The sequence below is a fragment of the Neomonachus schauinslandi genome, chromosome X (assembly GCF_002201575.2).
Source record: "Neomonachus schauinslandi chromosome X, ASM220157v2, whole genome shotgun sequence".
Taxonomy (NCBI): domain Eukaryota; kingdom Metazoa; phylum Chordata; class Mammalia; order Carnivora; family Phocidae; genus Neomonachus; species Neomonachus schauinslandi.
In genome coordinates, this window is record NC_058419.1 from 85,482,864 (window position 1) to 85,508,182 (window position 25,319).

At 42.3% G+C, this 25,319-nt stretch overlaps 1 protein-coding gene across 2 annotated transcripts in view; it reads left to right on the forward strand.

Moving 5' to 3' along the window:
- Positions 1 to 25,319, forward strand: part of SYN1 (synapsin I) — a 46,199-nt gene that overhangs the window by 415 nt on the left and 20,465 nt on the right. For both annotated transcript variants that reach the window (XM_021679489.2, XM_021679498.2), the window contains exons 2-5: positions 11,171 to 11,228; positions 11,338 to 11,429; positions 13,639 to 13,795; positions 13,970 to 14,059. In XM_021679489.2, coding sequence (XP_021535164.1) covers positions 11,171 to 11,228; positions 11,338 to 11,429; positions 13,639 to 13,795; positions 13,970 to 14,059 — 397 coding nt within the window. The remainder of the gene's footprint in view (positions 1 to 11,170; positions 11,229 to 11,337; positions 11,430 to 13,638; positions 13,796 to 13,969; positions 14,060 to 25,319) is intronic.

Below are 25,319 nucleotides of genomic sequence, written 5' to 3' on the forward strand. Positions count from 1 at the left end.
TCCCCAGATCGTTCCACGACGAGCACTTACCAAGCACCGCTTGTGTGCCAGGCACCTGGCCCCCTAGCCCAAACCCTTTTCCTTTAAATTATTATGCTGGGTGCTTCCTGTGTGGCCCGCCCTTGCCCCGCACCCGGCCTTCTCGATCCATACAGGGAGCAGTTGTCGGGCGCCTGCTGTGTACCTCCTTCCCAAAAGCCTTGGCTTCGGTATATCCTGTGAGCATTCGGGAGCCTAATGTGCCTTGCCCCCCCCAACCCTCACCCCAAAGGCCTTGTCCTTTAATGGATCTTGTGAGCATTTATCAAGTACCTGCAATGTGCCTTGTCCGGGAGCCCTTCCCCAAAGCCTTTGGCTTCCATGAATTTTGTGAACATTCATTGAGAGCTTGCTATGTGTCTTGTCCCCCTCAAACCTTGTCCTAAGGCCTTCTCTCTAATAGATCTTGTGAACATGTACCCAGAGTGTGGTATGTGCCCCATCCCAACCCTCCCCCCAAAGACCCTTTAAGCTATTCAGTGAACATTGATTGCCTGCTGCGTAACTCTTCTCACCGAAAGTGTTGCCTTTAATGGATCCTGTGAGCCTTTATTGAATGCCTTCTGTGTGTGCCAACTCTAAGTCCCCTCTCCAAGGGCTTATTTCTCTAAAGGATCTAGAAAGCATCTATTAAATGCCTGGTGTATGCCCTACCTCCAAACCCCTTTCCAAACATATTTTGCTCAAATGAGTCCCATGAGCATTTTTTAACCTTCTGTGTGTGACTCATCTTCAGACTCTCCCCAAAATCCTTTTCCTCCAGTGGATCTAGAAGGCATTTATTGAGTGCCTCGTTTCTCCTCCATTCTCAAGCTACTTCAAAGACCTTTCCTTTGGTAAACCCACCTAGCACTTATCACCTGCCTGCCGTGTGAGCCTTCTCTAAAGCTTCTTTCCTCCAGTGTATTGAGAAAGCATTTATTGTGTGCCTGCTATTTACCCCATCCCCAAACCCTTTCCCCAGTGGCTTCAGTCTGCATGTGTTGAACACCTTCTGCATGACCCAAGGTGTTCAACACATGCATAGACCTTAGACCTTCTCCATAAAGGCTTGCCTCCAGTTAATACAGTGATCAAATATTTAACACTTGTTGTGTGCACCATTTCAGTCCTCTTTCCAGAGGCCTTTTCTTTTTAATCACCCCTTGGAGCATTCATGGAGCACCACCGTGTGCCTGATTCTATGCCCTCTCCACAAAAGCCTTTCCTTTCACTGATGGAGAATCAAGCTTACATAGATCAAGCTTCTGCAACCCCATTCCCCTTCCCCGAAGACGTTTCCTCCAATGGATCCAGTGACTGTATGCCCACCCCAGTCCCCCCCCGCCCAGAAAGACCTTTTCTTTTAATGGATCCAGTGAGCATTTGTTTATGTATTGTCTGCCAGGTGCTCGATTCTAATCACCTTCCCCCAAAGGCCTTTTCCTCCAGTGGCTCCTGTGAGCATTTATGGAGTGCCGTCTGTGTGCTCTATGTTCACACCTTCTTCCCAAAGTCTTTTTCTTTTAGTGGATCCGGTAAGCATATATGCAGTGCCTGCTGTGTGGAGGGAGTAGACACCCCTTCCTTACCCGTAGAAGAAACTGCGCTGGTCATAGAGCCTCTCCCTAGGGTCCTTTCTTTTGATAAAGCTAGAGCCCAATTTATCAGGATTACCCCTTTTCCACTCCCCTCAGTGTCCCTAGGATTCCCTCTCCCAATCTTAAGTCCATACCCCAAAAGGTCTTTCTTCTACTTAAGCCAGTAAACACTTACTGAGTTCCTACTATATAAGGGCCATTCTCAACGTCTTCTTTCCAAGTCTGAAAGTTGCTGCCCCGTCTCAAGACCTCTCTCTCCAGGGGTCTATTTCAGCCTAAATTTATTGAGTACCAGCTTTTTACTGGTTAGATCACCCCTCCCCCCAGGAGCCTTTACCCAGCAACCTTTCTCTCTATTCAGAGCCATTTATTCATTCTACAGGTATTTATTGCATAGTTCCCATGTGTCAGAGTGTGGGAGGCATCCATTTAGCATTACTATATACTAGGAAGAACCCTCCTTCAGTTCCCCTTCCTTCTAATCCCAACCACCAGCTGGATTCTCTATACCTTTTTCTCCATTCAACCCCACAATCGTTTAATAAGCACTTATTGTATACGAAGGACCCCATATTCAATGCCTCTTTCCCTCTCCCTCTTGAAGCCCTAATTCCCCTTCGACCATCTCCATCTGACCTTTGACACTACGCAATCTGGAAAGCTCACAATGTGCACCTACTGTATTCTGGCTAGGTCCCCTCCCGCACTTAGCCATCTTCCCAACTGCTTCCCCCCGCCACATTAATCCAAAAAGCATTTATTAATCTCTGACTATATTCTCTTCAAACAACCACATCCCTCTTTTCTCCATCAATCCATAAAGCAGTTCTTGAACACGCACTATAATTCCTCCACCAACACCCACTCACACAGGAGCCATCTTCTTAGCTAAATTTGCTCCATTGAAGTCAACAAACCTTAATGGGGCCCCTGCCGTATATTGGTAACCACTCTCCTTTAGACTTCACTTCCCCACTCCTATACTCCAGGAAGTTTCTTTGCTGCGTTTTCCTTTGTTCCATCAAACATTTATTAATCATCTCCCGAATACTGACAAGACCCTCCCCTTTCCATAATTACAGCTCCAGTGTTTTCCATTTTTTTCTAAGTTGTCCAGCAAACATTTATTGAGCTCCTGTTAAATTCAGTGAAAGATTCTTCCCTTTCCCTTCTGCATCTCAGAACCGCCCCCCCCCTTATCCCAGCAGCTGCTCTAGTCTTTTCTTCTAGTCAATCTAGCAAATGTTTATTTAGTGTCTACTATAGATGGGGTGGGATGGACAAAGGGAGAGGGCCTGTGTACGCACACCAGGCTCAGCGTGGGGAACAGAGACCTCTACATCACCTGCCTGCAGATTTTGCAAGTACCATCCGAGCTTTGGGGATTTCAGCCTGGAATAAAGGAGGTGTTGTGCAAACTCCATAATGGACTGTACACCTAGATAGAGTCTGACACCTTTTCCACCAAACCTCACCACTCTCACTCTTTCCTGGGTCTCAAGTCCTCTGTGGCTCATGGTTGCAAACTCTGAGCTGAGAATCAACTCCCCTTTTTAGAGATAATTTAGCCCACCGGGACTATGGGTCACCTATTGGCTTGTGACCAGCACTTCATTTTCTTTATGCAGTAGTATAAATGAAAATAGAATCTCACAAGAATATATTACACGTAGTAAGTGGAATTATTACTATTTAGTGGAACTGTTACTCCAAGAAATAGAATCAACAATGTATGCCATATATTATATATGACAGATGCCCTATCATGTATTTGCTATATAATAGGTTTATAGTATATAATACATATATATGTGTATGTTTTTCTTCATGAAATGAGATAAAATAGAACAGGAAATATTAGACTCCATTGCACATAGTAAAGGTAATCATCTACTGAAACTTTCATTCCAATTATATATGTATGTTTATATACCTTCTAGGTACATACACACTTAGTATGTAATATGCAATATATGATATGTTACATAAGCCATACTATATTATATTTGCTGTATAACATTAGAGGTGTCATGTATATATTACATATATAGGGTAGGTTATTGTGTATCTATGTATATAGTGGGTTATATAAACTCTATCTCTTCTTGTGGCTTCTTTTCTTAGACTTCCCTGGAAGCAGGCCCTGAGACTCTGAGGTTTGTGTGCAGATTTATTGGGGAGAGCTCTTGGGAACACCACCTGTTGCGGGGGAGGAGTGAGGGAAGCAGGATTTAGCAGAGGGAAAGGTTGAGCTATGATGCAGCCACAACAGAAGCCTCAGCCCATCCTCTGGGGGAGCTCTGGAGCTAGGATGACCCTTCAGAGTTACCTCCATTGAGGCGGGGTATCCAGGCTTTTGTATTCTTACATCAGTCAATCCTTAGGCGCAGGCTACCCCCGGGAAGGAGGCATAGTCTTGGGGAAGGCAAATCCCTGCAGCAGAGGGCAATTCCCAGTGAGGGACAGCACCATGAGCCTTCAGCAGCAAATCTCCCCAGAAGCTGGGAACTAGATGTGAAGGCCTGAAGGTGAGCGTGGGTGTGTGTGTGGGGGGGGTGAGGATCTGAGGGGAGCACAGAGTCCACTCCTTGCACTGCTCAGATTCACTTACTTCTTAGAGTAAGTTCGCCCCATCTGGGCACAGCATTTCTGGGATTGTAATTGGTCTGGTTTTCCGGGGGAGGCTTGAAAGAGCACGGTTAGTGGGATGGACCATAGACTCTACTGCTGCCATTGATAAAAGTGGCAGAAATAAATGAGAAGCATTGTCTCCTTCCTTCTACTATACGTTCCAGGTTCCCCTCACCCTCAGCTAGCGCCTCTCTTGGTCTCAGTGGCTTACCTGATGAGTGATCCATTCCCTCATCCCTGAGGGATCCCTGAGCCCTTGGTCCCCATGCCCCTCCCAGGCTGTGGTTGCTGTCCTTGTTCATTTCCCTGCAGAGTTGTGCAAGGAGTACTCACAGACAGCCAATGGATCGCCTGGGTGCCAAACTTATCCCCCCCACCCCCGGCTCCCGCCTTGTAAGAGCAGCCCCACCTCCTCCTGATGTTCAGGGTCATGTACCCCTGCAAAGACAGTGATTCATTCCTCTTCATATCCATCGGCATGTGGAACCTAGGTGTCCAGATGGCATCCGTAGCTTAGAATGTAATAGGATTCTCGCTGTGTTCCCTGGTAGCAGTGTTCCCCCTTGGAGAACCAGGACCTCTAACCTTGCAGAGCCTTAAGGGGATGAGAAGCACACATTCCAAAAGTGGATCACTGGGATTGATGGTAAGCTGGGCCTCTCCTACTTTCACCTCCGAGTCCCCAGACCCATGTGTTCTACCTACTGGGAACACAGCACAAAGAATGGGCCGTCGATTTAGGGTCTTTTGGAGGATGGTGCCCCATTCTTTCATGGTATCATGTCCAGGCTAGGATCTTAGCTGTGGCTAGTTGTTCAAGGCCAGCAGCTTCTGGGTGGTGTGGTATATAACATCATCAGTTGACTCCGTGGTCATGGGCCCACTTTGGCACCTCCTTTACTGTCAAGTGTGTCCTTCGTTTGATGCAGTGTCATGAGGGATCTCATACTGGTGGGTCAAACATTGTATAAGCCCTCGGGCAGCGATATGGCTATGGCCCTGCAGTCAGGAAAGGCAAACCCACATATAGAATATGAGTCATTCGTCTTTCCAGGGTGGAAGGGGCCCAATGGAGTCAGCTTGCCACAAAGTGGCTAGTTGGGCTTCTTAAGGGATGGTGCCGTGTCACAGGCTTAATGTTGGTCTCTGCTGCTGGAAGATTGGATATTCCGCAATAATGCCATAGGTTCCACTTAGAGCCTCTATCTCTGCTCCTCTTGCTACTTCATTCATGTGCGCATCTGCTAGCGCTGGGCTGGCTGACTTGAGAGGCTGGCTGACATCATCGGGCTGACTCGTTCTGTCTACCTGGTTGTTTAGTGCCGCTTCCGTTGTGGATGCTGTCCGGTGGGCGTTAACACACAATGCACAGATCTTCACGCCTCACTTTTTGCCCACTCCCATGTCCACCCACATTTCTGTGTCCCAGACCTCCTTGTCCTGATCTTCTTTTTTTAAGTTCTTATTTAAATTCCAGCTAGGTAACATACAGTGTAATATTAGTTTCAGGTCTACAAGATAGTGATTCAACACTTCCGTACATCACCCGGTGCCCATCACCTATTTCCCCCATGCCCCCGCCCCGCCCCTGGCAACCATCCGTTTGTTCTCTATAGTTAAGAGTCTGTTTCTTGGTTTGCCTCTCTCTCTTTTTCATTTTGCTCATTTGTTTTGTTTCTTAAATCCCACATATGAGTGAAATCACGTGATATTTGTCTTTCTCCGACTGACTTATTTCGCTTAGCATAATACTCCTTGTCCTGATCCCCTAATATTTTTCCTTCACGGCCTCTGATCAGCCAAGCCACCCATCACTGCCCATCAGTGAGTATATATTCTAATCTTGGGCCATTTCCCTTTCCCTATTAAGTACATTACCGGGGGCATAGCCCAAAGCTCTGCCCATTGGGAGCTCTGCCACTGTCTTTCAAGGCCACTCCGAGTGGGGCTATGGTACAGCCACTGTCCCTTTTTTGCTTCTCCCCACATACCAAGCCAGTCCATTTGTGACCCAAGCTTACGCTTTTTCTTCCTTCCTTCATCCACTGGTTGTAAGGAGGCCCCTTGGTGAGCTGAGGGAGGCGCTAGGGCACCAGTGTGGATGATATGGGCATCGAGATTACCTGCTCAGGCAGCTTGCTCAGTCTGGCTTGAGCCTGATCCCAGCCGCTGGGTCCATCTGACATTATTACTTGGTGGGCCCGCAGGACCCAGCTCATGATGGGGCACCTGGAGGTACAATCACTTGGTGCCCCATAGTCAAGCATTTTGTCTCTTCTGGAGCCCAGGAAGTGTTTCTCAAGAGTCATGTAATTCTCTGCTGCAGACGGCCTGGCCTTGCTCCAGAACCCCAAGGGCCTCCCACTCAAGCTTCCCGTAAGCTCCACACTGCATCTTTTCCCACTACTGACTTATCCGGTATCATAGGATCTACCAGGTCATATGGCCTAAGTGGAAAGACTGCTGGTACCATAGTCTGGATCTGCTGCCGAGCCCTTTCTGCTCTGGCCCCCATTCAGGGACGGCAGCCTTAGGTTGCACCTGAAAAATGAATCAGAGCAGTATCTCCAGGTGTGGAATATGCTGCCTCTAGAACCTGAAGACACCTACCAAGTGTTGTGCGTTTTTTCTCATGGTAGGAGGTGTGAGAGGCAATGCTTTGCCCTATTACTTTGGGGGGGGGGGTTGTCCTGGGCTTGCCTTGGACCACTATACCCCTAGAACTTTTACTAATGCAGCAGGCCCCTAGGTCTTTTTAGGGTTGATCTCCTACCCTCTGGAGTGCATGCGTCTTATCAAGACAATGTGCTACTCATCTCTTGCTCATCTTGCCCAATCAATATTGATGTCACTGATACAGTGGTCCAGTGTGACATTCTGTGGATGTCCAGATGGCCCAGTGCCTTTGGACCATATGATGACACAGGGTGAGAAAGACAGCATAGGCCTGTGGCAAGACCATCAACAAATATTGTTGTCAGTCCCATGTGAACATGAAATGTCGCAGATCCTCTTTTCTGATCAGAACAGAAAAGAGTACATTCAGGAAGTCAGCGGCCACCTGCCGGACCTGAGGTCTGCTCTAGCAATGGCATCCTGTGCAGTACAGCTGCTTCCCTCGGGGATACTGCTTGGTCGAGCTTGCAGGAGTCTACAAACATTCTCCAGGAGCCAAACTGGTCAATTCGGTGGGAGATATGATGGGACTAACACCCCTGCATCCTTTAGATCTTTCAAAGTAGCGCTAGTTTCCACCATCACCCTTGGGACAGATATAATATTAGCTTGGATTTGCTGATTTGATCAGGGGAGGGGTGTGTAGTTCCAGAGACATCCATTTGGACCTCCCCACTACAATAGCTCTTACCCCACAAGCCAAGGAACCCACGTAGGGGTTCTGACAACTACAGATATGTCCAATTTAATTATGCATTTGCAGACTGGGACCCACTTCGAACAGGACCTGGGACAGGACTTCATTTACCACCTTTCCACTGTTGTGCTTCTCAGCATGGCTGGTGCCACTCTTACCAGCATATTCCTTATTGATTTTGTAAGTTGAGTAGATCCTCTGGGCCTTCCCATAGAAGAGGGTCAGCTGATGAGTTTCTTAGACTTCCATAGTATGTCTTTTCTAACATGTCTGCTTCTTTGAGTCCTTTGATCCTTTTTTCCACAGTCTGCCATGGAAGATCTGGCATTTCTGCCAGTGTGGACCACTGTTTTCCCCAAGCTTCCACAAGTCATCCAACAGTGTATCGGCAACATCTCCTAGAGTCCTTGCCAGGGTTTTAAGTTCTGGGTCCTGGGAGAGTGCTCCAACGTCATGTTCCACCTCTTTGGTCCATTGTCCTCAGGAACCATTTTCATGCATACTTTTACAGCTCTTGTCAGTACATATTGGCCAGCTTTTTCAGCTTCTGTGTATTATTTCTTTCCTTCCTTTGCAAGCTTAGAACCTCTCCAATCAGGTGTGCTAGGATTTGACCCTGCTTATTGATCTGGTTGCTAAGAGGGGAAGGGGGTAGGTTCTGAAAGGGGCAAGCATTGTTTTATAAGGCACCTGCTTCATTCAAGTCCTCCGTATTACCTTCAAGCAGAAAGGTCTACATTCTAACAAGGAGGAGGGGGCTGCTTCTGCAGGCCCAGTGGGTTCAGGTGAATCAATAAGTTTGAGGTGTTACATGCATCTTCCCAGATATCCCTACGCCAAGTCTAAGGGCTTCACTTGTCCTATTAGGGCCCTGATCATGGCATAGGAGATGTGCTAGGCCTGAGAACTCAACCTTCTCTGAGGTCTTGCTACACTTATGATTATGCCCTAACCTCTTGGTGCCCCCCACCCATCTGCCCTCCAGTTGCAGAAGATCGGGGTTTCCTTAAATGTAGCCAAGGGGGTCCTCTGGATTTCACATTTTGCTTTGGATTAACGATCACTCACCCTGAACATGTCACATATTTCTTCAGCTAATCGATGGTGTTCAGCAAATAGTCACTGGAGTCTGCTTACCATTTCCCTCACGCCTCTCAAGTGCCAGGGATATTTCACCAACTGGGGCATTCCCTTCCACCAGTATCTCATTACAGTTCACTCTCAGTAAAAGTTACTGCTACCCCCAAACCCCAGGGGCCCACCCTGTAATTCTCACACTCATGAGAATGAACTCCGCACTGCCTCTTTTCCCACTACTGACACGTCCAGTATCATGGAATCTGCCAGATCATACGGTGCAAGTGGCATCCTGCCAGAACCACAGCCCAGACCCGCTACAGGGTGCTTTATGTTGCTACAGCATGTTCGGGGCTATCCGGGCTCCCCCCTCCCCGACAAATAATGGTTCCTCATTGCCTGCTGGCTGCTGGGTGACCCAATTCCAGAATGGCGTTAGAGTCTTCTTTTTTGTGGTTTGACATCTCTCGCACACTGGTTTAGGTTGGGTTCTCAGGAAACAGATTTGGAGGCAGGCGTTTGTATGCAGGAGGCTTGCTGGGGAGTGCCTTTAGGATCAACGCCTGTAAGGAGGCAGGGTTGGGCAGAGGGGGACGCTGGTCCACAATGCAGCTGCATCAGAGGCCTCAGCCGATCCTAGGGCGACCTCAGGGGGTGGGATGGTCCTTCGGAGTCAGCCTATACTGAGGCAAAGAGGCCAGCCTTTGTACGCACTCGCAGACCAGATATAAGACATGGGCGGCCTGAGGTAGGTATAACCTTGGCCAAAGCAGTCCTCTGTGAGAGAAGACAGATCCCAGTGGGACATAGCCCTAAGCTGTCAAGAGCTGATATTCAGGGTGCATTGGCCATGAAAAGGACATCCGAGCAGAGCGCCTCAGTATTCACTACACTTATGGTCAAAAAAGTTTGCAATATGGGGCCTGGGTGGCTCAGTTGGTTAAGCGTCTGCCTTCGGCTCAGGTCATGATCCTGGGGGGTCCTGGGATCGAGCCCCGCTTCGGGCTCCCTGCTCAGTGGGGGAGACTGCTTCTCCCTCTGCCTCCCCACTCGTCTTCTCCGTCGCTTTCTCTGTCTCTCTGTCTCTCAAATAAATAAATAAAATCTTTTTTTTTTAAAGTTTGAAATACAGTGATATAACCTACACTCATCATTATTTTAAAAGTGAAAAATGTGCAGGTCTCAGAGGAATTCTCTTCCAACACTTGTGAGGGGACAGTGTCAGTAATGGAGTGTGTGAGAGAAAGAGAGGGAGGGAGGGAGGGAGGGAGGGAGGGAGAGGGAGAGGAGAAAATGGCTGTGCTTTGAGTCTTTGGGGTTTGTCAGTGAAGTCGCCAGGGCCTGTCCGTGCTGTCTGTGTCAGAGGCAAGCCTGGGAGTGGCTCCTTTCGTCATCCCTCTTGTGTGCAACCCCTGACTGGAGATGAGCTTCCGCGTGTAGCGAAACCTGTCGGGTAGGAATCCTGGGCCTGGGGGAGGATGCCGCTGGAAACCAAGCCCAGCCGGGTCACGCCCAAGGAGAGTGACATGGCAGTCCCCCCTGCATCTGCTGTTACTCCTACCCGTCTTCGCTCCTGTGGCTTCCCCTCGCCCTCAGCCGCATCGCTCCCCGCGCCCATCATTGCTGGCCCGGGCTTCCATCCCTAGACCCACCGCCAGCCTGCCCACCCCCGGTCTGCTCCTCCTTTTTTATATAGCCGCCCACCCACAGTTGGGTCCCTCACAGCGCACAGCCACACGCGGACAAGTGTGATCCCCCATGGGAAAGGGCCAGAGAGCAGAGAGATGCTTCAGGCCGCACAAGCAGACGCACGCAACTGAGGCATGCCCGGGCACACTTCATATACACGTATTCTCTACGGGTTTGTTTTGTTTTGTTGTTTTTTGGTTTTTGGTTTTTTGCCATTTACGAACCTCCATGCAATTCCAAAGTACGTTAACAGCTTACGAAGCCCTCCTCCTTTGGCAAGGCTTTTCAAAAACATTTCTGGTCGGGGCGCCTGGATGGCTCAGTCGTTGAGCGTCTGCCTTCGGCTCAGGTCATGATCCCAAGGTCCTGGGATCGAGCCCCGCATCGGGCTCCCTGCTCCGCGGGAAGCCTGCTTCTCCCTCTCCCACTCCCCCTGCTTGTGTTCCGTCTCTTGCTGAGTCTCTCTCTGTCAAATAAATAAAATCTTAAAAAAAAAAAAAATTTCTGGTAGCAGTGTGATGAGCAGACAATGCTCTGGGGAACGCCTGCCTGCCGGCTGTGGTTTGAGGACTTAGTTTAGAGTTCACAATGTGCTCTGACATTTACACACCTCCATGAGAGATCACAACAGACTTTATGGTACCCAAAGCACTGTTGAGCTTGGCAAAGTGTTTCAACAATCACGAAACACTTAATGGCTCTGAAGGGGCAACAGGGTCAAAGGACTGGCCTGGGTTTTGTCTTCTGAGATTGATGGCTGTGCTCTGCTTTTCCTCTCCAGGGCAAAATACTTCAAAGGGAAAAAGATCCATGGAGAAATTGACATTAAAGTAGAACAGGTTAGTTGGGGCAGATGGACCTGGGGGTCGGCTGTCCAGACCGAAAACTGGTTGGTCGTTTTTGTGTGATGTGGGTGAATCACGGATTTTTTTTTTTTCTCCTTCCTAGGCTGAATTCTCTGATCTCAACCTCGTGGCTCACGCCAATGGTGGATTCTCTGTGGACATGGAAGTTCTTCGGAATGGGGTGAAGGTCATGCGGTAAGTAGAGAAAGGTTAACTTGGTGTTATGGGAGAGGCACGAAGACTCCCTTAGAGCTGAGGGAGAGCCCCCACTTCCCCACCCATCCTTCTGTGAGCAAGAACTTAGGTATATTACAATAGCCAAGATATGGAAACAATGTAAGTGCCCATTAGTGAATGAATGGATAAAGAAGATGTGGTGTGTATGCACTATGAAATATTATTCAGCTACGAGAGAGAAGGAAATCCTGCCATTTGCAAAAACGTGAATGGACCTTGAGGACATTATGCTAAGTAAGATAAATCAGACAGAGAAAGACAAATACTGTATGATATCTCTTGTCTATGGAATCTAAAAAAGCCAAACTCATAAAAACACAGAGTGAAATGGTGGTTACCAGGGGCTGAGGGGTGGTAGAATAGAAGAGATATTTAGGGACGCCTGGGTGACTCGGTCGGTTAAGCTTCTGCCTTCGGCTCAGGTCATGATCCCAGGGTCCTGGGAGTGAGCGCCGCATCAAGCCGCTTATCGCCTCTCGCCTCTGGGCTCCCTGCTCAGCGGGGATTCTGCTTGTCCTTCTCCCTCTCCCTCTGCCCCTCCCCCTGCTCATGATCTCTCTGTCTCTCTCTCAAAATAAAAAATAAAATCTTAAAAAAAATAGAAGAAATGTTTAAGGGTATAAACTTGCAACTGGTAGATAAGTCCTGGAGATCCAATGCACAGTATAGCGAATATAGATAACGATATTGTATCATAATTATCAAACTTACTAAGAGATCGGAACTTAATTATTCCCACCACAAAAAGGAAATGATAATTATGTGACATGATAGAACTGCTAAATAACGCTACAATGGCAATCCTATTACAGTATATAAGTGTGTCTAATCGACATGTTTTACGCCTTAAACTTACACAATGTTATATGTCGATTTAAAAAGAAATTAGGGGGGCGCCTTCTCTCCTTCTGCTGCTCCCCCTGCTTGTGCTCTCTCCCTCTCTCTCTGTCAAATAAATAAATAAAATCTTTAAAAAAATTAAATTAGGTACAGAATGTGGGAAAATAGCTTCTCTTCTGCAGAGCCAAGAATCCTAGCAGACCACAAGCCAAACTTTTTTTTTTTTAAGAGCTTTTTGGGTAACTTCATTTTTTTTTTTTAAGATTTTTATTTATTTATTTATTTGACAGAGAGAGACACAGCGAGAGAGGGAACAGAAGCAGGGGGAGTGGGAGAGGGGGAAGCAGGCTTCCCGTGGAGCAGGGAGCCCGATGCGGGGCTCGATCCCAGAACCCTGGGATCATGACCTGAGCCAAAGGCTGACACTTAACGACTGAGCCACCCAGGCGCCCCAAGCCAAACTTTTTAGTTATTAAATCAGCAAATATTTCTTGAGAATCTACTGTATGCCAGGTGCTGCCCTCAGCATTTTACATTCAGCAAATATTTATTAAGCTCCTATTGTACACCAGGACCTCTTGTATATGCTGAGGATCTGGCAGTTAACAAAACCGACCCCCAAAAAGAGCCCCCACCCCCCCCCAAAAAACCCTCTGCCCTCATAAAGCTTATGTTCTACTGTGGGATACATACAATAAACAAATCAGAAAATGTAAAGGTGCTAAGAAAAAATACATAGCAGCAAAAGGATATAGGAATCGTTGGATGGTGGAGGGGTCTACAGTTTGGATGAGGAAGACCAATATTGTGAGAGACATTTTTTTAAAGGTTTTATTTATTTATTTGAGAGAGAGAGCACAAGCAGGGGGAGCGGCAGAGGGATAGGGAGAAGCAGGCTTCCCGCTGAGCAGGGAGCTTGATGGGGCTCAAGGCAGGGCTCGATCCCAGGACCCTGGGATCACCAGATGGGGAAAGGGTGGAAAGGGTGCTGGTGCGGGAGGAAACAGCTTGTGTGTGTGTGCTGAGCTGAGCAACCACTTCGCAATTTCTAGGAGCTGCGGAGATTTAGAAACCTGTTTGTTTGGGTTTTTTTTTAAAGATTTTATTTATTTATTTGACAGAGAGAGAGAGAGAGAGGCAGGCAGAGGGAGAGTAAGAAGCAGGCTCCCCACTGAGCAGGGAGCCCGACGTGGGGCTCGATCCCAGGAAGGCAGACGCTTAACTGACTGAGCCACTCAGGTGCCCCCGTAGAAACCTGGTTTTTGTTCTAAGGGTGGTGGGGAGCTCTGGGGGCATATCCTTGACACCTCTCCCCCTGCCACCCCAGGTCTCTGAAGCCAGACTTTGTGCTGATCCGCCAGCACGCCTTCAGTATGGCACGGAACGGGGACTACCGCAGTTTGGTCATTGGGCTGCAGTATGCTGGGATACCCAGCGTCAACTCTTTGCATTCTGTCTACAACTTCTGTGACAAGCCCTGGGTGGTAAGTGACAGGAAGGGTGCTGCTGGCGAGGGACTGTCTTGTGCATGCATGCATGTGGGAACTCGACATCGCTGTGATCTGGGGGAACTGAGAAAGCTTGAAGCTCGGAATCCCAGCTTGGAGACTCTGTCCCGGTGAAGGGCATGCTGACCCATCTCTCCTGGCTTTTTCTAGTTCGCCCAGATGGTTCGACTGCACAAGAAACTGGGGACCGAGGAATTCCCTCTTATCGATCAGACCTTCTACCCCAATCACAAAGAGATGGTGAGTCTGGGGGACGTAGGATGGGCAGGAGGGAAGAGCATCGTGTGTACTGCGACATTATTGCGAGTGGATGAGTTAGCAATGGCAACACTGTCAGGGAGTGCAGCCGCTGTGTGCTGTGGAGGGTGAAGTTGCTTCGCGACAGGGTTTATTAATACCATGGATTTACTGATGAGCTTACAGGTGTGATTTCAGTCACTGATCCCGTTTCTTATAGTACCTTTTCTCAGCAGTATTAAAAATCGGCTTCTACTGTAAATAAACAGATGTAATGTAATGAACCAGGCTATATTACATATAGAATCAAGTCATCATTACTAATATTAGCAAATATTCTTCCTGTAGAAATGTCACCAATGTTACTGGCAATGAAAATCATCAGTAGCGATGTTATAAATTAAATTGCTTACCAATAGCAATTGAATTGTGGGTTACTATTATTATAAAATATAATCACCAATATTACAACTTATCGCTAATACTACAAATTACTGTTATTGGTGTAAATTATGAGTACCCGTGTTATGAATCAGATTGCAGTTCCTAACAAATTGAATAATCATTACTAGTGTCATTGAGGATTCTAGCTATTATTACAAATTATTATCAATATTACAAATTATGCTCTAATATAAATTATAAGTCTCTGTTTTGAGTTATATTATACTGAAAAGAAGTTGCATTATCATTACTAATATCATCAAATATTATAACTAATATTACAAATTATTGCCAATGTTACAAATTAAGATTACTAAGATAAATTATGAGTAACTATGTTTTGAATTATCTGATAGCTTCTAATAGAAATCATCATTAATATGGTTAACACTCCAGTTTATATTATGAATAATTACTAATATTAAAGTTATGATTACTAATATAAATTATGAGTACCACAGTTATGAATCAAATTTTAGTTGCAAATAGAAATTGAATCACCATTACTGATGCCATCAAATTTTACAACTAATTTTATAAATTTTTAACAATGTTATAAATTATGTTTGCCTATATAAATGATCATCACCACTTCTGTGAGTTAAATTACAGTTAAATGTCAATATTGACCCAATGTTACCAACTTGGTTAAATAAACATTGGTATTAATACTAAAAATTCTTACCAGCATTACAAACTATGGTCACTGATATAAGTTAACAGTGTTATGAATTAAGTTTACTTACAGATGAAGATCAAATCATTTGTTCTTAGGAAACCCAATTTGGTTATCATTATTATTATCCCATGTTCTTTGAGAGACAGAATAGCTGATTGTGGTTGAGAGCATGGACTCTAGCCAGAATTTCTATATTGGAATCCTAGCATATTACTTAATGCTCTGTGCCTCAGTTTGTCCACCTGCAAAATGTGGGTAATAATAGTTCCTGCCTCACAGCGTTGGTGTGAGAATTAAATTACTTAATGAATGTAAAGTGGTTAGAACAGTGCATCTGGTATATATTAACTGCTCCCTAAGTGTTAACAAAGTTCCCTTCTATTCTTAACTTGTTGAGTGTTTTTATCATGAAAGGATGTTGAACTTTGTCAAATGTTTTTTCTATATTTATTGATATCATCATGTGGGTTTTTTTCCTTTATTCTATGAATATGCTGTATTACATTACTTGAGTTCCATGCGAATTGAGCCGCATTTGCTTAACTGGGCCAACTCTTGCTTGGTCTGGTGTATAATCCTTTTTAGGATTCAGTTTTTAGTATTTTGTTGAGAATTATGGTATCTATCATTAGAAAAGATATTGATCTATTGTTTTCTTATGATGTCTTTGTCTGGTTTTGGTATCAGGGTAATAGTAGCCTCACAGAATGAGATGGTTAGTGGTCCCTTCTCTTCTATTTTGGGGGAGAGCTGTGAAAAGATTAGTGTTAATTCTTTTTAAATACTTGTAGTATGCACTGGTAAAGACATCGACATCTAGTCCTGAGCATTTCTTTTCTTTTTTTAAGATTTTATTTACTTATTTGATAGAGAAAGAGAGAGAGCACAAGTAGGGGAGAAGGGCAGAGGGAGAGGGAGAAGCAGGCTCCTCACAGAGCCAAAGGCAGTTGCTTAACCGACTGAGCCACCCAGGCACCCCCTTCCTGGGCATTTCTTTGTAGGACATTTATTATTATTATTATTATTACTAATCTAATGTCTTCATTTATTACAATATTATTCAGATCTTCTAGTTCTTCTTGAGTCAGTTTTGGTAGTTTGTGTCTTTCTAGGAATTTGTCCCCTTCATCTAGGTTTTCTAATTTATTAACATACAGTTGTTCATAGTACTCTCTTAAATTTCTTTTCATTTCTGTAAGGTTAGTAGTTAGGTCCCCTCTTTCATTCCTTATTTTAATAATTAGTTTTCTCTCTTTTCTTTCTTAATCTAAAGGTTTATCAATTTTGTTGATCTTTTCAAAGGACCAGCTTGTGGTTTTGTTGATTTTCTCTATTGTTTTTCAATTCTCTATTTCATTTATTTCCACTCTAATCTTTATTACTTATTTTTTATTGAAGTATAATAAACATGCAGTGTTAGATGTTAGTTTCAGGTGTGCAATATAATGATTCAGCAATTCTGTACCTCTCTCAATGCTCATCCAAGATTAAGTGTACTCTTAATCCCCTTTGTCTATTTTGTCCATCCCCTCACCCACCTCCTCTCTGGCAACCACCAGTTTGTTCTCTGTATTTAAGAGTCTAGGGGTTTGTCTCTTTTATTCTTTTTGTTTCTTATTTTTATTTAAAATCAATTAATTAACATATAGTGTATTATTAGTTTCAGAGGTAGAGTTTAGTGATTCATCTGTTGCATATAACAACACTCAGTGCTCATTACATCAGGTGCCCTCCTTAATGCCCATCACCCAGTTACCCCTTCCCCCCACCCACCTCCCCTCCAGCAACCCTCAGTTTGTTTCCTAGAGTTAAGAGTCTCTTATGGTTTGTCTCCCTCTCTGATTTCATCTTTTCCCCTATGTTCATCTGTTTTGTTTCTTAAATCCCACATATGAGTGAAATCATATGGTATTTGTCTTTCTCTGACTTATTTCACTTAACATTAACCTCTCTAGCTCTGTCCATGTCTTTGCAAATGGCAAGATTTCATTCTTTTCTATGGCTGAGTAATATTCCATTGTAAATATATACCACATCTTCTTTATCCATTCATCTGTCAATGGACATCTTGGCTCTTTCCACAGTTTGGCTATTGTGGACATTGCTGCTATAAACATCGGGGTGCACGTACCCTTTCAGATCCCTACTTTTGTATCTTTGGGGTAAATACCCGGTAGTGGAATTACTGGATCACATGATAATTCTATTTTTAATTTTTGAAGAGCCTCCATACTATTTTCCACAGTGACTGCACCAATTTGCATTCCCACCAGCAGTACGTGAGTGTTCCTTTTTCTTCACATCCTTGCCAACACTTGTTATTTCTTGTGTTTTTGATTTTAGCCATCCTGACAGGTGTAAAGTGATATCTCATTCTGGTTTTAATTTGCATTTCCCTGATGATTAATGATGTTGAGCATCTTTTCATGTGTCTGTTGGCCATCTGTATGTTTTCTTTGGAGAAATGTCTATTCAAGTCCTCTGCCCATTTTTACCTGGATTATTTGTGGGCTTTTTAGTGTTGAGTTGTATGAGTTCTTTGTATATTTTGGATATAAGCCCCTTATCAGATTAACCCCTACTGATCTGAAAATATCTTCTCCCATTCAGTAGGTTGCCTTTTTGTTTAATTGGTGGTTTCTTTTGATGTACAAAAGCTTTTTATTTTGGTGTAGTCCCAATACTTTAATTTTGCTTTTGTTTCCCTTGCCTGAGGAGACATACCTTCAAAAATGTTTCTATGGCAGATGTCAAAGAAATTATTGCCAGTGTTTGCTTCTAGGAATTTTATGGTTTCAGGACTCACATTTAGGTCTTTAATTCATTTTGAGTTTATTTTTGTGCATGGTGTAAGAATGTGATCCAGGTTCATTCTTTTGCATGTAGCTGTCCAGTTTTGCCAATACCATTTATTGAAGAGATTGTCTTTTCCCATTGTGTATTCTTGCCTCCTTTCTCACAGATTAATTGACCGTATAAGTGTGGGTTTATTTCTGCACTCTCTGTTCTTTTCCATTAATCTACATGTCTATTTTTGTGCCAGTACCATACTGTTTTGATTACTACAGCTTTGTAATATATCTTCAAATCTGGGCTTGTGATACTATCAGTTTTGTTCTTCTTTTTCAAAATTGCTTTGGCTATTTGGGGTCTTTTGTAGTTCCATAGAAATGTTAGGATTATCTGTTCTAGTTCTGTGAAAAATGCTTTTGGTATTTTGATAGAGATTACATTAAATCTGTAGATTGCTTTGGGTTGTATGGACATTTTAACAATGATGGTTCTCCCAATCCATGAGCATGGAATACCTTTCCATTTGTTTGTGTCATTTTCAATTTCTTTCATCAGTGTTTTATAGTTTTCAGAGTGTAGGTCTTCCACTTCCTTGGTTAAGTTTATTCCTAGGTATTTTATTATTTTTGGTGCAATTGTAAATGTGATTGTTAATTTATCTTAGTTTCTTAGTTTCTCTTTCTGCTACTTCATTGTTAGTGTATAAAAATGCAACAGATTTCTATATATTAATTTTGTATCCTGTGACTTTTCTGAATTCAGCTATCAGTTCTAGTAGTTTTTTTTGGTGGAGTCTTTAGGGCTTCTTATATATAGTATCATTTCATCTGCAAACAGTGAAAGTTTTACTTCTTCCTTACTAATTCAGATGCCTTTTATTTCTTTTTCTTGTCTGATTACTGTGGTTAGGACTTCCAGTATATTGAATAAAAGTGGTGGGAGTGGACATCCCTGTCTTGTTCCTGATCTTAGAGGAAAAACTCTGTTTTTCTCCATTGAGTATGATGTTAGCTGTGGGCTTTTCATATATGGCCTTAATTATGTTGAGGTATGTTCCCTCTAAACCTACTTTGCTGAGAGTTTTTATCATGAATGAGTGTTGTAGTTTGTCAGATACTCTTTCTGCATCTATTGAGATGATCATATGGTTTTTATCCTTTCTCTTTTTAATGTGATGTATCACATTGATTGATTTGGGAATACTGAACCACCTTGCATCCCTGGAATCAATCCACTTGATTGTGGTGCATGATTTTGTTAATGTATTGTTAAATTTGGTCTAATATTTTGTTGAGAATTTATGCATCTATGTTCATCAGAGATACTGGCCTGTAGTTTTCTTTTTTGTTGTGTCTTTATCTGGTTTTGGTATCAGGATAATGCTGGTCTCATAGGATGAATTTGGACACTTCCCTTCTTCTATTTTTTGGAATAGCTTGACAAGAATAGGTATTAATCTTTATTACTTCTTTCCTTCTGCTTGCTCTGGGCTTAATTTGCTCTTCTTTTTCTAATTTCTGAAAATGGAAGAATAGGTTATTGATTTGATATCTCTCTTCTTTCTAATATACACATTTATAACTATGAAATTCCCTATAAGCATCACTTTAGCTGCATACCTTATGTTTTGATATGTTGTGTTTTTTTAATCATTCATCTCAAAGTATCTTCTAATTTCCCTAGTGATTTCTTCTTTGACCCATTGGTTATTTATGAACATGTTTACTTTCCACGTATTTGTGGAACTCCCCTTTTTTTTCTGTTTATACTTTCTAATTTCATTCAGCTGTGGTCAGAGAACATACTTTGTATGATTTCAGTACTTTTACATTTATTGGGACTTGTTTTCTGGCTTAGTGCACTTGAGAAGAATGTGTATTCTGCTGTTGTAGGGTGGACTGTTCTATAGATGTCTGTTAGGTTTAGTTGGTTTATAGTGTTATTCAAGTCTTCTCTTTCTTTGTTGATCCTCTGTCTAGCTGTTTTCTCCATCATTTAAAGTGAGGCATTGAAGTCTCCAACTATTATTGTTGAATTGTTTACTTCTCCCTTCGGTTCTGTCTTTTTGTTTCATTTATTTTGGGGCTCTGTTCTTAGGTACATATGTTTTTATCATTGTTATGTCTTCTTGATAGATTAAACTTTTTATCAATTTAGAATGTCCTACTTTACCTCCAGTAACAATTTCTGTTTTAAAGTCTATTTTATCTGATGTTGTATAGCCAGGTCTCTTTTGGTTACTATTTGCGTGGCAAATCTTTTTCCATCCATTTACTTTCACCTTATTTGTGTCTTTGAATCTAAAGTGTGTCTCTTGTAGACAGTATATAATCAAGTCACATTTTTCATCCATTCTGTCTATATCTGCCTTTTATGCTCAATATTTTATTTAGCTGTTCAATATTTTTTAAAGATTTATTTATTTAGGTTAGAGAGAGAGAGAGAGTATGGACATAGGGGGAGGGGCAGAGGGAGAGGGAGAGAGAATCTCAAGCAGACTCCCCACTGATCACGGAAACCAACACAGGGCTTAATCTCACAACCCTGAGATCATGACTTGAGCCAAAACCAAGAGTCAGATGCTTAACCGACTGCGCCACCCAGGCACCCTAGATATAGAGTTCTTATATGATGGTCTTTTTCTTTCAGGGCTTTGAATATGTTGTCCCATTGCCTTCTGGCGAGAAATCAGCTATTAATCTTACTGAGGATCACTTGTATGTGATGAGTCACTTTCCTCTTACTACTTTCAAGATTCTCTCTTTGTCTTTGACTTTCATAGGTTTGTTTATGATGTGTCTAGATGTAGCTCTCTCTAAGTTTATCCTATTTGAAGTTCAGTGAGTTTCTTGGATGTATAGATTAATATTTTCCATCAAATTTGGGAGATTTTCAGCCATTATTCCTTTCAATATTCTTTATTGCACCTTTCTCTCTACTCTCTCCTTTTGGGACTCCCATTATGTGTGTGTTGATATATTTGATGGTGTTTCACAGGCCTCTGAAACTCTGTTTATTTGTGTAATTTTTTTTTTCTTTCAGTTCCTCACAATGGGTTATTTTGGTTGACCTACCTTCAAATTCATTGATTCTTTCCTCTGGCAGCTCAAATCTACTGTTGAGTCCCTCTAGTGAATTTTTAATTTCAGTTATTGTGTTTTTCAATTCTGAAATTCTATTATTTTATCATTTCTGTCTCTTTATTGATAGTCTTTATTTGTTAGAATACCATTCTCATACTTTCAGTTAGTTCTTTAGACATGATTTCTTTTAGTTCTTTGAAAATATTTTCAATAGCTGACTTATAGTCTGTGTATTAATCCCGGTGTCTGGGCTTCCTCAGGGACAAGTCTATTGGCTACTTCATTTTTCTGTTTGGGTCATACTTTATTATTTCTTTTCATGTCTCATAAATTTTTGTTGAAAACTTAACATTGTAAATAATATTACATGGCCGCTCTGGAAATCAGATTCTCTCCCCCATTCTAGGGTTTATTTTTCTTGCTCTTTGTTTTTTTAGTGACATTCCTAAACTAATTCTGTAAAGGTTGTATTCTTTGTCCTATATGGCCGCTGAGTCTCTGCTTCATTAGCTTTGCGGTCAGGTAATGAATGGCAGATATTTCTTTAAACACCTAGAACCATTAAGTCTCCAAGCTTTTGCTGATGGGCTCTGTGCACCTGTTGGAGCATGCCTTCAGTGCTCTGGCAGGCTGTTCACAACTTTGACATAGCCTTTACTTCCTGGTTTTGCAGAGCCTCGAGGTCAGCCAGAGATCCTGAGCATGCACACAGCCTTATGCATATTTGTGGTTTTCTAGATTCCTGGGAATTTGTCAGTGCTTTTCAAAGCCTCTTATGAAGATCTCCTTACCCAACTTTTCCTGTTAGGTTTTTCGGTCAGCTTGTAATGTTTGTCCTAACTATAATCACTGCCTCAAGCACTTGCTATGTTAACAATTGCTACTGATTGTTTTTGAAAAAAAAACCCAGGGAAAGCTGTTCACGCTAGGTGAACTCTGAGTCAAATCAAATAGACAAGGCCTGTGAATGGAGTTTTCTAGGAAAGTGCCAGACCGGTCAAATAAAGACAGTTCTCTAGGAATGGGACTTTGGAGGAAACTCCAACCCTGTTCTACTTCCCCTTCTGGCTGCTAGGCTGCTGGTTTTCATCAGGATTACAAGGCTGTTGATTTTCAAGGCTGTTGTGGAGGTAGGGAGAAGGGGATGGAAACAGGGAAAGTTCAAATGCCACAAAGCATACTGTTCTTACTGAGATTCAGCCATTTTTCTTGAATAGACGCTTCCTGAATTGTTATAAGCTTTTGGTCAATGTCTAGAGTTCTGAAAAAAGTTAATTTTGACAATTTTTGCCAGTATTCTCATTGTTTTTATGGAAGAGAAGATTTTTAAAGACCCTTACTCTGGCATTTCCACCGACATCACTTCCGGACATAACTTCCTCTTTCCCAGCCCCAGCCCTAAGATAATAGTATTTCAAAGCCAGGGTATGGGAGCTAGATGTACTCACTGATACTGGAATATCTTTGCCTCTAGGCCCTCTCGTTATATAAAGCTAAGAAATTTATATATATGGAATTTCATGGGTTCACACTGATACCTCTAATTCTAATCCAACACATCACAGGGTTCTGTCTAGCTTTCCCCCATTCTATACTTATATTTTTCTTCTATAACAGTGAGAACCCTAGCCTCCAGTGTCATCAGTGTGTTTACTCATTTGCTCAGTCCTACAATACACAGAATGTATTTTTAGAATTTCAACATCCATACCACTATGAAAAACAAACTTAGTAAGGTAGAGCTAGAGATTTGTTTGCCCTTTTTAGGTCTTTATATGAGGATATATAGTCAAAGTACTGTATTCAAAAGTTTCTTGGTTTATTTTATTTTTCGTTCAGCATGATTACATTATTCATTTTATTTCAAATATAATGTTTATCTTTGTATTAAATTTTAGTCTTTTCCCTATCTATGACTTAATTATATATTTTTTCATGTAAGACATTAGCATGATTCCAAAAGACAAAACATAAAAAGGCATACACGGATAAAATTTAAAACCTAGGTGAAATGGATAATTTCCTAGAGAAACACAGTTTACCAAATTGACCCCATTAGAGCTTAACATACTGTTTCCATAAAACAAAAGAGAAAGTGAGTAAAAACCACCTCATAAAAAAGCACCGGGCCCAGATGGTTTCACAGGATAATTCTCCAAACTTACAGAGCAGTTAATCCCAATGCCAAATAAATTATTCCAGAGAACAGAAAATGAAATCTCCACATGTTTTTTCTAAAGCAATTATAACATTGATTGCACTCAAAAAAGCATGGACTATTTTCACTCATGAATAGCAATGCAATAATCCTAAATGAAATTTTAGCAAATGAATTCAGAACTACATTAAGAAAATAATGTAGCATGACCAAGTAAGTGAGTTTCCTTCTGGGAATAAGGATGGTTCTTTATAGGTAATATGTTAATATAATATAACATAATAATAGATCTAAGGAGAAAATCATATGATCATTTCCATAGATATTTTAAAAGACTTTGGCAGAATTCTGATACAATCATTCAAAAATAGAAATCAACTGATAACTTCTCGGGGCGCCTGGGTGGCTCAGTCGGTTAAGCGACTGCCTTCGGCTCAGGTCATGATCTCAGGGTCCTGGGATCGAGCCCCGAATTGGGCTCCCTGCTCCGTGGGAAGCCTGCTTCTCCCTCTCCCACTCCCCCTGCTTCTGTTCCCTCTCTCGCTGTGTCTCTCTGTGTCACATAAATAAATAAAATCTTTAAAAAAAAAAGAAAGAAATCAACTGATAACTTCTTAACATGATAAAATTTGTATATCTCAATCCTAAAGTTATCACCAACTTAATGGAACAACATGGAAAGTATTTCCACTAAGATCAGAAATAAGGCAATGCCCTCTGTCTCCACTCCTTTTCAACATTGTATTTGGAGGTATTAGACCAATGCAGTTAGACAAGGAAAAAAATTATAGATGTAAGATTGGGTAAAGAAAACACAAAAATATCTCTATATTTTTTAAGATTTTATTTATTTATTTGAGAGAGAGAGAGAGCACGAGGGGAGGAGGGTCAGAGGGAGAAGCAGACTCCCCTGAGCAGGGAGCCCAGTGTGGGACTCGATCCTGGGACTCCAGAGTCATGACTTAACCGACTGAGCCACCCAGGCACCCCAAAAATATCTCTATTTAAGACAATATCCATAGTATACCTGGAAATTCCCAAGAGAACCAATAACAAAGCTAATTCAAACAATAAAGAATGCAGTAATATAGCAGAATATAAAACCAACATATAGAAATTAGTTTTCATACACACAAAGAAACAGATATAATGTATAATAGAAGAGAAAACCCCACTTATGGTAACAAAAAAGGATAAAATCCGTCAGGATAAAGTCAACAAGGGGTAATGCAAACTTATCTGAGGAAAAGTTTAGAACACTCCTGAAAGACTTACACATAAACAAAGACATTCCTTGTTCTTGAGTAGGATGAATTAGTATCATAAAGATGACAGTTTCCCTTCTCAAGTCTTCATTTATAAATGCAATGTGATCCCCCAAAATATACCTATAAGCTTTTATCTGCAACTGATAAAAGTTGATAGTGAACGTCACATGAAAATGCAAACATGGAAGAATATCCATAAAAAAAAGAAAAGCTATAATGGGGGGGGGGATTAGTACTAAGCCTCTGCCAGCGAACATTTTATGAAGGTTTTCTAATTTAAACAGTATGATGCTGACACATGAATAGGCAGTCTGACAGACTAAAGAAAGAAAAATTAAAAGTCCAGATATAGATCCATGTACATATGGAAATTTAGTGGATGGTAAAAGTGGCAAGCTTTGTTTTTGACATTTAAATTCTTCATCCGAAATGGATTTTTTCTCTTTTTTTAGCACTCTTACAGACATCTTTATTACATGTGTTCTTGAACACTTCTCTACATGCATTACAGAATGGCCGTCACATCCATTCACTTATGTAACACTGTGCTTAACATAGCCAACAAGTAGCACTCTCACAAATGTCTATTACATGTGTTCTTTGGAATTGATTTTCATATACAGTGGGAAGTAGGGTGAGATCCAGTTTCATAGTTTTCCTTTTCTCCCCACCAATGTGGTCAGTATGCCACCTCTGTCATGTGCTAAAATCTCATGTACTTATGGGGGCAAGTTCTGTACTGATGCAGTACTAGTTTAATAACTATATTTTCTCATTAACTACTGATATCTAGTAGGGCAGTCACATCTCCTGGTTGTTCTGTAGCTGTAGAGAGGCA